The 14580-nt window shown below is 42.5% G+C and overlaps 1 protein-coding gene across 1 annotated transcript in view; it reads left to right on the top strand.

The window, feature by feature from the left end:
* FASN (fatty acid synthase) overlaps positions 1 to 13669 on the top strand; it is a 37488-nt gene extending 23819 nt beyond the window's left edge. Inside the window, exons 28-43 of the mRNA XM_082066879.1 lie at positions 216 to 366; positions 883 to 1061; positions 1614 to 1733; positions 1885 to 2007; positions 3340 to 3563; positions 3843 to 4041; positions 5111 to 5262; positions 5753 to 5844; positions 5996 to 6147; positions 6430 to 6672; positions 8119 to 8307; positions 8823 to 9050; positions 9517 to 9737; positions 10316 to 10414; positions 10540 to 10791; positions 11878 to 13669. Of these exons, the coding sequence (XP_081923005.1) occupies positions 216 to 366; positions 883 to 1061; positions 1614 to 1733; positions 1885 to 2007; positions 3340 to 3563; positions 3843 to 4041; positions 5111 to 5262; positions 5753 to 5844; positions 5996 to 6147; positions 6430 to 6672; positions 8119 to 8307; positions 8823 to 9050; positions 9517 to 9737; positions 10316 to 10414; positions 10540 to 10791; positions 11878 to 12015 (2762 nt within the window). The 3' untranslated portion in view covers positions 12016 to 13669. The remainder of the gene's footprint in view (positions 1 to 215; positions 367 to 882; positions 1062 to 1613; positions 1734 to 1884; positions 2008 to 3339; positions 3564 to 3842; positions 4042 to 5110; positions 5263 to 5752; positions 5845 to 5995; positions 6148 to 6429; positions 6673 to 8118; positions 8308 to 8822; positions 9051 to 9516; positions 9738 to 10315; positions 10415 to 10539; positions 10792 to 11877) is intronic.
* Positions 13670 to 14580: the final 911 nt, after the last annotated feature.

Consider the following 14580-nt stretch of genomic DNA (forward strand, 5'->3'; position numbering starts at 1 on the left):
GTTTTTATTTAGCAAGAAAGCCTACTTTTGAAAAGAGTTCTTAAGAGCAAGAAAGTAACTATGGTGACTTATGATCTGTGTGCATAGCAGACAAATGACAGCACTTTTTCTGTCTCTGGGATTTCAGCTGTCAGGGACTACTGCTGTAGTAAATTCTTGACCAAGGGATTTCAGAAGAGAAATTTCCTTTGTAAAAGATGTTTGCATTCCTGCAGGTAATTGGGCTTTGCAGCAGTGCATGCTGGGCATGGAGTTCTCGGGCCGGGACCTGGCTGGACGAAGGGTGATGGGGCTGCTGCCAGCGAAGGGGTTGGCCACCGTGGTAGACTGTGACAAGAGGTTTCTGTGGGAGGTGCCTGAAGACTGGTAGGTCAGCTTCTGTTTCCGGATTGAGTGTGGTTCTTTGCCTTCCTGCCTGCAGCTGATGGCAGCCCGGTTCAGACCAGAGGACAGTGGGTAGATTCCCTTGTGGGAAATTATAGCAGAGCTATAGTCTCCTGAGCAGCTGTAGGTTTTGACTCAGTGCTCAGCTCCTGCAGTGAACCTGTTGTTGTGTGTGTTTTTGGTTGGGTGTTGTTTTTTGTTTTGGCTTTTTTTTGTACAGTGGCTTCAGAAGGTTCTTGTCTCTCTTGGGCTCTTAGCTCCCTGTGTTTCAGTATACACTGGTTATGTTACTAGTTAGTAACTCCAATAATTTTTCTAGAAGGATGAAATGCTGGACCGTGCTTGGCAGCTGTGCTAGTCTGCTGTATGACTGAGAACCATTTATACTTTCTGGTCTATCTTGGCAGTTTAACCATTCCATTGCAGAAAAGCAGATTTCATTGGTAGAATCTAGTAATCTTTTCCAAGGCTAAGGATCTCTTTCACTTTGCTTCATAGGACTCTGGAAGAAGCAGCTTCAGTACCTGTGGTTTATGCCACTGCTTATTATGCTTTAGTAGTTCGAGGTGGTATGAAGAAGGGTGAGAGTATCCTTATTCACTCTGGCTCGGGAGGTGTGGGCCAAGCAGCCATTGCCATTGCCCTGAGCATGGGCTGCCGTGTCTTTGCTACTGTAGGTGAGTACTGAGGGTCCAATGTTATATGGAGAAAAAAGAAGCACATAAAACAAATAGAGAGGAAATTGTGTATGCATGTGTTACATATAAAAATACATATCTGTGTCCTCCCCCCGGTATGCTCTCCTGTGACACTGATCTAGTTTCTAGACTGAGAACAGGATACATGGTAAATACAGCTGCTGTCTATACGCTTGAAACTTCCACAGCACAGATGAATTTATCTACCTCTGTACACTATATAATCAAAAGTACAGAAGATGATCAAAGCTTCTTCACTTTAAATTCAGAAATGTGATCAAAGAATATCTATCCATTGTAAGGCTTGGTCTGGTTTGGGTCCTTGGTCTGTGTCATAAATGAACAGTAACAATTAGACAGCCTCCTGAAGCTTGACACCTTGAGAGCCTGAGAGCTTTGAAGCAAGTGCTTGATGGCTGCTCACACTTACAGTCCTTGGGAAAAGATGTGCAGGTGAAAATGGGCTGTTTCATTAAAAAAAAAAAACTAACGTAAGATTACTGGCATCATTCAGCTTGTCTTCTGCTTCAGGCTCGGCTGAGAAACGCGAGTATCTCCAAGCAAGGTTCCCGCAGCTAGATGCTGATAGCTTTGCCAGCTCCCGGAACACCACCTTTGAACAGCACATACTGCGAGTTACCGGTGGAAAAGGTAAGATCAAGGAATTTTTTTTTTGTTTCTTTTTCAGCAATGCCACATTATGCAGTTGCACTTTCTAAAGACAAAATGAGTCACTAGAAAACAGGGTTAGGACGGCAGCAGAGTTGAGTTTATTAAACAGTTGCTTCTCCTTTCATTGCAGGTGTCAACCTTGTGTTAAATTCCTTGGCAGAAGAGAAGCTCCAAGCCAGTTTGCGTTGTCTTGCTCGACATGGGCGCTTTTTGGAAATAGGCAAATTTGATCTGTCTAACAACAGTCAGCTTGGTAAGACGGGGCATTGGGAAATCCATCTCATTAGATTTAAGCAAACATGATAGTACAACCTATATACTATCTTAACACGGACTTCAAATTTAGAAAAGCTCTTAGCTGGAATACTTGTTTTGCTTCTATCACTAACAATTTATGTGATCTCTTCAACAAATACCTTCTTGGAGAACCATGGCACTCAGCGTTTTTCTGGAAGCCTGCATAAAACATGCAAATTAATTAAAATATCTTCCTCAAAATCTTCCTTTAAAATCAGCATAGGACCTGTTGCCCACAAAGTGATTGGATAGGAAGGTAGTAAGAAGCAGCATTTATTTCACATTGCACTGTTTACCACTCTGCCTGTAGATTTAGTAGATCTGTTGGACTTGACTTGCAAACTTTTGAGGGTGTAACATATCCATTTGTAATAGATGAGTGTGCTATGAAACTTAACAAATGAAGTTCAAGCTGCAGGTTTGCCCTCTGTTCTGGGTAAACTTGGTCATTTGTAGAGTGAAAGTGATGGGAATCTTTCAGATAACTATGGAGAACATGATCTTGAAAGAATTTCAATTTGTTGTTTCACTAAATATCTGCACCATTTTGAATAGAATATGATAGTTCCAGTTGGAAGGGACCTGCAGTGATCACCTCATCCAACTGCCTGACCACTTCAGGGCTGACCAAAATTTAAGGCGTATTATTTAAGGGCATTTTCCAAATGCCTCGTAAACTCTGACAGGCACTGTGCATCAACCACCTTTCTAGGAAGTCCGTTCCAGTGTTGACCACCCGCCTGATAAAGAACTGTTTCTTAATATCGAGTCTGAACCTCCCTGATGCAGCTTTGAGTCATTTCCGCGTGTCCTGCCACTGGATACTAGGGAGAAGAGCTCAGCACCTCCTTCTCCACATTCCCCCTTCACAAAACCTGCAGAGAGCATAGCATGATGGAAAACTTCAAAAGAGAATTTCCTGCAGAGGTGGACAGGTTTTACCTGGGATTTTTACCTCCTCTGTGACTCTAGCTCAGCTGTCACTAGACACAAAATGTCCTTTTTAATATGGGACTGTCCATGTTATCACTTGTCCTCTTGACACACAGTTTTTCTGAGTGGACTTTCTGTTAAACTGGTCTGCTTGTAAGAGAACAAGCTAATTAATATAGCATTTAGAGAGTATATGCAAGAATGACTTTGAAAAATGTAGAGTTCTAGCAACTAATGACTGCTTTACTCCTCAGTCTTACACTACTGACCTACTCAGAAATGTTTCTGGAGCAGATGGTAGGCTCTGTTTTGAAAAACCAGCAGCACTGGGTGATAACCAAGTTGATTTTTCTAGGAATGGCTCTCTTCCTCAAGAATGTGGCATTTCATGGAATCCTACTAGATGCAATCTTTGAGGAGGGAAACCAAGAGTGGGAAGTAGTATCAGAGCTGTTGAAGAAAGGCATAAAAGATGGTGTGGTGAAGCCTCTGAGAAGTACAGTCTTCAGCAAAGAAGAGGTAGAAGCTGCTTTCAGGTTCATGGCACAAGGAAAACATATTGGCAAAGTTATGATCAAGGTAATGAGATAACGACTTCAATTATCTGCTGCATCTGTCATCCTCTGTAGGTGACTTTATTGGATATATTAATCCAGTTCAAGTTGTTTATAACTAGGACAGCGGGGGGTTATTGTTTTTGCTGCTGACGTTGTAATGTATGTAACTTTCAAGTCTGTCACTCTGATTCTAGAAGGTTCATTCCCATCGACTGGAGGAGCGTATCATGGAAAGATTAAAAAATGCATTGTGTATCTGATCCTAACTACTTTTTTTTTTCTTCTTTTTTCCTGGGGAAAGGTCCAAGAAGAGGAAAAGGAATATCCTGTAAGGTCTGAGGTGGTTAAAATCTCTGCCATCTCTCGAACCTCCTGTCCACCTACCAAGTCGTACATCATCACAGGAGGCCTAGGAGGATTTGGGCTTGAGTTGGCACAATGGCTAGTTGAGAGAGGGGCACAGAAGCTTATACTGACATCTCGTTCTGGCATACGAACTGGTAAGTAAAACCCAAAAAGGAACATGGAATGTGACTGCCTTTGAACATACCTCAGTTTGTAGTTTCTCTCCATTTTTAAGTGTCATATCAGCAAATAATAATGTCTTAATCTATTTTCTTCCCTCTCATGGATATATTCTCTCACTTCAAATAGCTGATGTCCCCTTTATTCTAAAGGAGAAAGTATCTTTGAACTTGACCTCTTTTCCAACTACTTCTTTCTTTCTTTTTTTTTTAATGCTTCCTGGTTCTGTCAGCCCATTTTCTGCCTTAGCCAGGGTTTCTGCAGCCTTGCTTTCGCCTTCATCCCCTCTACAAAGTCTGTATCTAGCTACCTCACCGACTTGTCCAGTGGCTGTAATATGGTGGCTCACATGCCACAAGGAAAGGCCTGTAAACTCCTTGCTAAAGAGACTGTTTCTGTCACTGAAGTTATGTGTGTGGATGCTTGCTCTTGCTCCTCCAGATAGCTTGTCTGTAAGGATGTGCCCTGCTGTCTGATGATATCAGTGAGCATTTTTACTCAGTTTTAAGCCATTAGTTTGATCACAATTGTGGCATTGAGATGAGATTTCTTATCAGCAGTAGTCTTCAGTGTTTCCTCATACAAATTCAGTCATAACAAAACTTCTGTCTCTACAGATTTCTTCTTTCTATTGACAAGTTCATAATTGCACCAGTTGTGCAAACACGTAGATCTAATACTTCTACTTCTCAAGTTCTGGCTGTGCTACTGTAATCTGTCGGCTTGCTCTAATTTAGCCGTTCTTTTCTGTCTCTGCCCAAATTTGTGTTAATTTTCCTTCACTGTTGTACTTTTTCTTCCTTTCCTGGCCCCTTTGCATTCTCCTGGCTCTTTTCTCCTCTTTCATCTATTTTGAATATTTCTGAAACTCAAGTGATTTGTATCTACTTTTCAAGTTTTGTCCACTTTAGCTCTTTTAGCTGAATTGGGAATCAATCAGCTATTCAGTCCCTAGCTAGTCAGAAAAGTCTAAGAAGCGGGTTAACCAGAGCCTTATAGTTTGAACGCTTCATTCCAGGCACTGTTCACCTTTACTTTTTGTAGGCTACCAGGCTAAACGTGTTAGAGAGTGGAAGGCGCTGGGAATCCAAGTGTTGGTATCTACCAGTGATATTGGAACACTAGAAGGAACAGAGCTATTGATAGAAGAAGCTTTGCAGCTGGGCCCAGTTGGAGGCATCTTTAATTTGGCTGTGGTAAGTCACGAAAGTGCTTAGGACTTGTAAGAGACAGCAGCCATTCAGGTGGCTTTTTTTACAGAGGGCGGTCAGGCTTCATACGGTTTTAGATTGTCTCTCTGTGCTTCAACGGACACTTTGCTTTGGCTTTAGCTGGTGACTAAGGGCTTGTGGATCTGACTCCTTGACCTGGAAAACAAGTTCAGTTCTGGGATAAGACAAATGTTGCCCAAGACCCCCAGAGACAAGGAAAATCCTATTCAGAACTTGCCACTTGAAGGCTGCAGTGGCAGTACTGAAAAAAGCAGATGTACCAAAAGCCATGTTGTCCTTGTCATATTTCAGGACATTGAGGATATGTCTGTACTGTAAAGTTACAAAAATACATTGTGTGGTAATATGCTCTCATATCTCAAACCATGTGGCAAATGCAGACGGAGAAACTGAAGATACTGAAACTGCACCTTTTTTGTTTCCTCTCCTCTCTTTCCGCCCCTGCCCCCCAAAGGTCCTTAGAGATGGCATGATTGAAAATCAGACCCCAGAATTTTTCTGGGAGGTCAACAAGCCCAAGTATTCAGGCACCCTTCATTTGGATCGGTAAGTGTCTGCAGAAGGGGCAAATATTAACTGCTTTTATGGTCAGAGAGCTGATTAAACTTAGTTGTTCTAGTCTTGAACTAGCCTTCCATGGTAACACATAATTAGCAGGTTTTTCTGATGGGATTTCTCTCTCCTGCTCTGCCCCAAGGGTGACTCGTCAGAAGTGTCCAGACCTGGACTATTTTGTTGTTTTCTCCTCTGTAAGCTGTGGAAGAGGAAATGCTGGGCAAAGTAATTATGGCTTTGCCAATTCAACCATGGAGCGTATCTGTGAGCAGCGACATCATGATGGACTGCCAGGTAAGATGACTTCACTCATTGCACAGAATAGTCTATCTCGCCAAACATCCAGAGGAGAACCAGCTCACCAGAAATTTGTGCATTTGTCTGGAATGATAATGAATGTTGAAGGCTGTTTCCTCTTCTGTTACTCTGAGTCATTCATGTGTGTGTGAACGCTGACCATTTAACAGTGCAAAGGAAATGCAAGCCTCTGCTTGACTGTTTTTTAACTCCCTTTTGTTGCTGCCATGTGCCTTAAGTAGTTGCCTAGTGTTTTTGTTCTTCTGATCTCTCCTCCAGGCCTGGCAATCCAATGGGGAGCCATTGGTGACGTGGGTATCCTTCTGAAGACAATGGGAAACAGAGAGGTTGTGGTTGGGGGAACCATTCCCCAGCAAATCAGCTCATGCCTGGAAGTGCTTGACATCTTCCTGAATCAACCTCATCCTGTCATGTCCAGCTTTGTCCTAGCAGAAAAGGTCTCTGTGAAAAATGAAGGAGGCAGTCAACCAGATCTTGTAGAAGCTGTTGCTCACATCCTGGGTAAGTGCTCTCAGACAGGCATTGCTGGGCAGTGTCTACCATCTCAATGCTTTTGAAAAGCAGTGGTGCTGCTGTAGGTGCTCTCTTCAGCGTCTCCTGATTTCCTCTGTGGTGTGTGTGCGGTGTTGTGGGGATTATATCTCTTTTCCTTTATGCTGTTCCTTCTCTCTAATAATTTGCTTCTTCAGTGTAGGCTTTTCTTCCTTAGTGTGTTTACATACATGCACATGCATACTTCAGTGTCTCGGGTTTTGTTTAGAGTGGACTGGTGCCTTTTCTCCAAATAGGCAATCAACAGAAACAGCCCCCAAGACCAGAATTCTGGGACAGCATGTAACAGAGCAAATATATGACTTTGAGTACTATTCCAGCTTCCAAATGTTCACTTCAGGATGTCCCTGTGCAACAAAGAGTAGCTTTAATGTACTTAGTGACTAACTGGTCATGTATTCTCTTACCAGCACTGTCTGTCACATGTGAATGTCTAGTAACTGTAGCTTAGCTGTGCATTACAAGGAGCACCATGTCCTCCTGTCTGTTTTGAACCTGCTTCATTTTACTATTGTGCCCCTGTTCTTGTGTTGAAAGTGAATTATCTGTGTTAACTCTATGTCCCACGTCAGCTGTCGCTCTTGCAGACTGAAGTGTGTACTGATCCTTTGTTTTCTACCAAAAGAGGTACTGATAAATTAAAGACAATCTCCTGAGTATTACTTAAGGAATTATGTGCAGTAACTGATAGCAAATATGACCTCCAAGAACAAACGTGGCTTTTGCTAGTCAGGGGAAAGTGTCTGGGAAATTGCAGCAGCTGTAGGGTTAGGAGAGAGCATGTGAAGACAACCAGGGGAGAAGCTAGTCAGAAGCCTAATAGTGGGAAAGGGGGTAACATGGGGCAGCACAAAATGGAAGAGGGGAGGAAGAGCTGTAGATGCAAGATGAGAAGTCTTTTATGGGTAAGGAAAGGGTGAGAGACTTGAACAGTGTCAAAATTGAAGGGGAAGGGGGAACGAAGACAAGAAGAATCACCTCCTCCAATGTGATGGATGTCAAGTGTTGCAATCAACTGTCATTGACACTAACTCTTCCATCTCATTCTCATATTGTAGCTGAGGATTCATGTGTTAGGTCTAGGACTGCAGTTTCAGTTAGAGCCTCAAGAATGTGAAATTCCCCTAGCTGACTGTTCAGAACGTCATCTAGAGCCGAAGTGACACTGTTCATAAAGCCATGCACACTCAATGTCTGCTCTAAAGACTAGATCCCATATGACCAGATGTGGCTTGTAGAAGAGGTGACTTCTGAAAGCATTAGATGATCCTGAAAGGTGAGTCTCTAGCTGTCGTTTATTGAGGTTTTAGAAAGAAGGAGGCTGAGAAGACTGCTAGAGAGACCTAGAGCTGAAAAGAAAGTGGCCTTTATTTAGTGTGCTGTTTTTTTTCTCAGGTGTCCGTGACGTGAGTAGTCTGAATGCTGAGAGTTCCTTGGCTGACTTGGGCTTGGATTCCTTGATGGGCGTGGAGGTGCGCCAGACCCTGGAAAGAGACTATGACATTGTTATGACCATGAGAGAAATTCGACTTCTTACAATCAACAAACTGCGTGAACTTTCTTCCACACCTGGGACAGCAGAGGGTATAGTGTTTGGATCAGGGTTGAGTCCAAACGATTAAGCTCCCAATCTGTTGCTTTCATCTGTAGTGACATAAACCTCTTAACAAATCATGAAATAAGGTTATAGCTGAAAGGCTTTCAAATGACAGACATGTCACTGAAGTGCATGGACCATTGGGTCGGGCCCATCAGTTCTGGGGACACGGTGTAAGAATGAGCACGAAAGCTGCTTTCTTGCCTGGCTGGTATCCGCCTGCCTGAGTACTGTCATGCAGCTGCAGGCAGGATATCATTTGAGACCTTTTCCCTGTCTCAGGAATAAACAACCTAATGTTGTGCTTACTGTAAACTAGCAGCATATGTGGTTGCTGCAGAACAACTGACAACAGGAAGATCCCTGTGTCTGTGCTGTGACGATTTAGTGAGCCAGTGGGCTAATCCAGAGCTGCCTTGAGATTGTCCCTTAGGACTATAGCCATGTGACCAAGACTGATCCTGAATTTAATTGTGTTTGTCTGGTGTGCTTCCCTTCAAAGAGCTGAAGCCATCCCAACTGATGAAGACAGGCCCAGGTGAACCTCCAAAACTAGATTTGAACAACTTGTTGGTGAACCCAGAAGGGCCAACAATCACCCGTCTCAATGATGTTAAGAGCACAGAGCGCCCTCTTTTCCTTGTTCACCCCATTGAAGGATCCATTGCAGTTTTCTACACTCTTGCCTCCAAACTTCATATGCCCTGCTATGGGCTACAGTGCACAAAAGGTATTATCTCAGTTCTTCAGCATCTTCAACTTGTAAATGTAACTTTCTGAATTTCAGTTGCCTTATAGAGAGAGCTTTGTTTCTAGACTGCTAAACTCGGAGGATCAAGCATCACTACCTATAATCTGCATAGGGTCATGTCAAACATCCCCAGATAACAAGAGAAGTACTAGGTTAGGCTGAAGAGCTTATGTATGGGGAAATTAAACAATTGTGGGTGTTGAATTCAGTCCCTGCCAGCAAATAAGCATGCAGGAGAAAAATGAGGAATGCTGTCCTGCCTGTCTTTGGAAAGCAGGAATATTACTATTCCTTGTCCAAATTGTAAGTTGCTAGCCATAATATAGAAACTTAACCTTCAAAATAACATAGATGTTTCCAACAGTGTTTCTGAGCTCCTGAAAATGTAATTGTCTGCCAGTGTGTTTTCCCTGGAGTCTGTTTCTAACTTGCTTCCATGTTCTAGCTGCTCCCCTGGACAGCATACAGAGCCTGGCCGCCTATTACATTGACTGTCTGAAGCAGATACAGCCTGAAGGACCTTACTGCATTGCTGGATACTCTTTCGGTGCCTGTGTAGCCTTTGAAATGTGCTCCCAACTGCAAGCGCAACAAAATGCTTCCCATGCACTCAACAGTCTTTTCCTCTTTGATGGGTCTCATTCCTTTGTAGCGGCGTACACTCAGGTAAGAGATAGAAAGAAAATCTTCTGTCTGGGGCCCACGCTGTGTCATCAGGCTCATGTTCTTGGAGCTTGCTGTTTGAGATCTGAGCCATCTGGAAAGCTGACAGGCTTGCTTTGACAGAGGAGCTGGGAGACAGCTGTAGATAGTGGATGCCTAAGGATGGCTGAAGGGTGGAACCATAGGGGCAGTAGTCTTCATTAGCTGCTGAGACCTGGGACGCAAACATTGCACTTGCTGTGGTAAATCATAGTATTAGTATGCCTTCTGGAAGATCCTGGAGCCTGGAAGACAAGAACTTCATACAGGGGTGCTAGGAAACCTTGCTTAAGCTTTCCTTTCCATTTTCATTGTACTTTCTAGAGGATACTAAGCTCCCGGCAGTTGCCATCTGTGGATTTACTTTCTCATCTGTCTTCAAGGGATCTGCCTCCCCACCCCAAGCTTCAGTCTGTGTTTTTTCTTTCTTCCTCCCCTCTTCCTTTTTGCTAGTTCAAAGCCCTTTGTTCTGTAATTGTTTTTATCTAACATTCAAAATCAGGCAAATCCCTCTCTTGTTTGCATTTTATTCTTTTTTCCAGAGCTACAGAGCCAAGCTGACCCAAGGAAATGAGGCTGCATTGGAGACTGAAGCATTGTGTGCCTTTGTTCAGCAATTTACAGGCATTGAATACAATAAGGTAACGTTTCTTTTTTATTTTAATCTCTTTATGTTGCATGCAAGGGGTGTGGTGGTGGTTTTTTTCAACAGACATGGCTTCTCAGATAATGAGACTAATGGGGAAAACAATGTTAATATTTCCAGCTGCTGGAGGTTCTTCTGCCCCTGAAAGATCTGGAGGCTCGTGTGAATGCTGCTGCAGACCTGATAACTCAGATTCATACAAACATCAATCGTGAAGCACTCAGCTTTGCCGCTGCTTCCTTTTACCATAAACTGAAGGCTGCTGATAAGTATATACCGGAGTCCAAGTATCATGGGAATGTGACACTGATGCGGGCAAAGTCTCACAATGAGTATGAAGAAGGTCTGGGTGGAGACTACAGACTCTCGGAGGTCAGTCTGAGGCCCACTGGTGACTGTTGAGGTTCTCTTGATATTTGGGGAAGCAAAAGAAAAGCATAGAAAATCATCCTTACTGAGGGAGAAGGGATTAAACCAACCTGAAAGAAATAATAATGTTGTGGTCTAGCAAGACTTAAAAGTCCTCAAAAACAAATGGGTTGATTGGTTCTGGGCATTTTCTCAGGGTAGTGAGAGCCGCAAGGTCTAGCCTCTGTGTTAGGTAAGTGTTTCATATAGCTAATTCTTGCAGCTCTCTAGATAGACTTTAGATAATAAAGATGCTAAAAGAGAGTAACTTGACAGAAGTAACTTTTAGTCTCCTTCTTTCACTGTGGACCCCTAAAGTTTGTCTACTACATGAGAGCAGACTTTTGAAGAGCAAATGTCAGCTTTCGGACAGTAAAGGTGGCTTTTTCTTAGTTACTTTTTGTGGACCACTCAGTAGTATGTGGGCCTAAAAAATTTAGGGTTTTGGCCTGTGGTCTAGATAAGGTCACAGCTCTTTAGCTCTTGTTCATGTAAAAGGGTTAAGTGTCTTACATTATGGTACAGGTACCAGAGGAAAATAAGTGATTTTCAGAATTAGCGTCCTGCTTCTTGCATCTCCTATCCCTTCAGACTTCTAATTTACATTCATTGTCAATTCCAAGCTAATGTGTTTATTATGGAAGTTACATATTGACCTTAAAGGGAAGATTTGTGATGGTGGGAGAAATATCAGGTGGAGGAGTTTTCTTAAGGGTGTGGACGTAGCTAATTTATCTTTCATTCTTTGATATTGTAGGTAAATTGTTCTACTAGTGTGGGGCTGGTTGGCTTCCTGCCTAGCTTTTATTCGAGTGAATCACCTGCCAGGCTGTCAGACTATCACGCTTTAAAACATTGGTTCTAAACAATGCCTTGCAGTTGATCTATGAAAATGTGTCAGGGTAAAACTGGTGCTGTTTTCAACTGAGTTTGATAGAGACAGTGGTATAAACTGTGAGTAACTTAGAAGACTGGCAAACCCCAAACAGCTGGGTGACCGGCTGCTTGTAAATTGTGAATGTAAACTTCTTCTTTTTTGTAACTGTGCAGGTATGCGACGGGAAGGTATCTGTCCATATTATTGAAGGGGATCACCGCACCTTATTGGAGGGAGATGGCGTTGAATCAATTATCGGGATCATCCACAGCTCACTGGCAGAGCCTCGTGTCAGTGTCAGAGAGGGTTAACTTCTGCTTGCTTACTGTGAATGGTGAAGAAAATGCCAACAACATTCCTTGTTATGACAGACCCAAAGGAACTTTTCCTGTTGTTTGACATCTCATCTGCTCTGCTGCCAGAACTGAGAAGTCCAGCTGAACTTGATTGGTCTTTTTCTCTCTCTTTCTTGCTCATCTTTTCCTTTCCCAACTTTTATGGGTTCTCTCTTCTCCTTCCCTTTCTGTGCTTTGTTTTCCCCTAGTATCCCTGTCCGCATTTCTCTAGTGCTGTGACTCTGTCACTGTGCACTGCTGTGAGGGTTCTCCACTGATGGTCGCTTCCTACACCCTTAGCAGTATGGAAAACAAAATTAGGAGTAGGTTTCTTGTGCTCTATATTATTTTGTCTTAACAGTATTCCAAAGGATATGTGATAGCACTTGTTCACCAAGCCCAGTGAGCAGGGAGGGGAGCTGCAGCTGATTTCGGAGATACCTTTTGTCTGTGAAGAATCTGTCTGTAGTTAGATCAGAAAGATAATTCCATTGAGGCTTTTGTAACTATATTTTTTTAATTTGATATATTCTACGTATTTATTATGTCAAACCAGAGACTTCTTACTTGGTTTTAATTTATCGTGGGTTACAGGAGAAAAGAAACATTCCTTTTTGGATGGGAAAGTTTATTCTACAAGAGGAAGTTGCCTATTTGTTAAACCAAAGTGCATCCTTGGTACAGTCTGGTTTATTTGGGGGGTTTGTTTTTTTCTCTTCCACTATCTGGCCCTGGTCAGAAAGGAGAAGGTAGAAGGGAGGGTTCTTGCCATCATCCGCTCTTTTGAGGAGAGATGGTGGAAGGATGGATGGTTTGACAGCTGCCACTGTGTATTGAACAGCCTTAACGTGGGTGTGATGAACACAGTCAAAGGTGTCCCTAGGCAGGTACTTTGGTTATATTTGTGCAAGGTTCTGCGCTCTGCTGTATCAGAACCTTAGCAAAGTATTAAGGCTATTGCTTTACCTTATTCCCTCCCACCTATAGTCTCAACACCCAACCAGACATTTGGAATTGGGGGAAATAGAATTCTTCAACAATAACTGATCAAATCCTCTTACCCCTGCTCTCCCATAACCAAATCTCAGGCAAACATACAAGCATCTACCCAAAGCCCTTGTATATTTCTTTAGTGCGAGGCTTGTGTATTCATTTTCCTCTCAGTAATGAGACCAGAGATCCCACATAAGTTAGCTAAGTAATCAGTTTGATGGTATGATTTTAAGATATAGTACCTTTTTAAAGGAAATTTGCATAAAATCCAGTTTAAAAATTTCTTGCATTTGCTATGCTTGATCTGTCCTTTCTGAAATCAGTAAATCCTTGCTACACTTATGATACAGAGGAGACCTGGGTAGCAGCAAAGCACCAACTAGGAGGAGCTATTGTGCCTCTTGAACTGCTGTAAAACCTCAGTTCTCTCCCTCCGCATCCTGGGTGAAGTACCTGTTAGAACGGAGCGTTCAGTGACAGGAACAGGTGGCTCTTCAGTGCGGGTTCTGACCTAGTGTCTTTTGCTCATACCACCCTCTGTTGATAGTGGCTGGGTTAACTGGTTTTAGTCTTATAACTTGTTTCTTTTGTGAAATCTGAAATAAAACCAACATAATGATAATGTCATCTTAAAGCATTTCCAAAATAAGTCTTGGGTTTTTTTTTGTTTTGGTTTGTTTGTTTGTTTGTTTGTTTTAATACTTTTTGGTCTGAAGAGTGTCTTTCTCTTTGGCTTTCCTAGTATTAAACAGAATTGATCACTGGTTGGCTTTTTGTCTTATTCTCTCCACCATTTCTTAATTCTGTGTTTCATCTGGAATATCTCATTTCTTGGTATAAAGCAAAAACTGCTGCTAGCATATCTGATTTGGAGTCTGTAGAAATAATAACAATAATAAAGAAGACTTATTATTCTGGAGCATGGCTTCTTGTTGCCATGATTTTGATACCTTGGATACAACCGAACCACACACCTATAAGATTGGAAGAGAAACCCTCAAATTCTAATTCTGGCACCACTGCTGTGGTTTTAGACAAGCCATTAATGCTACTGCCTCAGTTTCTCCATCTATAAAATGGGACTAATGGCATCTACCTCAAGGTCATTGGGAGCGTTAGATAGGCAGTGGGTGTGAATGCTGTTGAGCTGTTAGGTGTGATGACTAGATGTCAGTGATGTGAGAGGGTAAGGTGCCTTACAGCTGCGAAGAGTCCAACGCTGGACTGTGGCCATGTGAACTGGGCATATGTGCATACTACGGGGCTTCATTCTATCTGCTGCATACTATCTATGCACATCCTGGAATAAGATACTACATAAAAATGTGGACAGGTGGGTTTGTTTGTTCTAAATTTAACTACTGGCAGTTGTAGTGAGCTTGAAAAAAAAAGAACTGAAAAAATTCTATGTACTTGCCTTGTTTGTATTGAAAACCTAGAAGGAGGAAAAACAAAGTGATTTAAACTTTAAGGAAATGGGTACACTAGTTTTGTGATAAAGTGCGTAACAAGTCTGAATGGGCCATGTAAAGGGAGCAAGGACTAATG

The sequence above is a fragment of the Streptopelia decaocto genome, assembly GCF_964273445.1.
Source record: "Streptopelia decaocto genome assembly, chromosome: 16".
Taxonomy (NCBI): Eukaryota; Metazoa; Chordata; class Aves; order Columbiformes; family Columbidae; genus Streptopelia; species Streptopelia decaocto.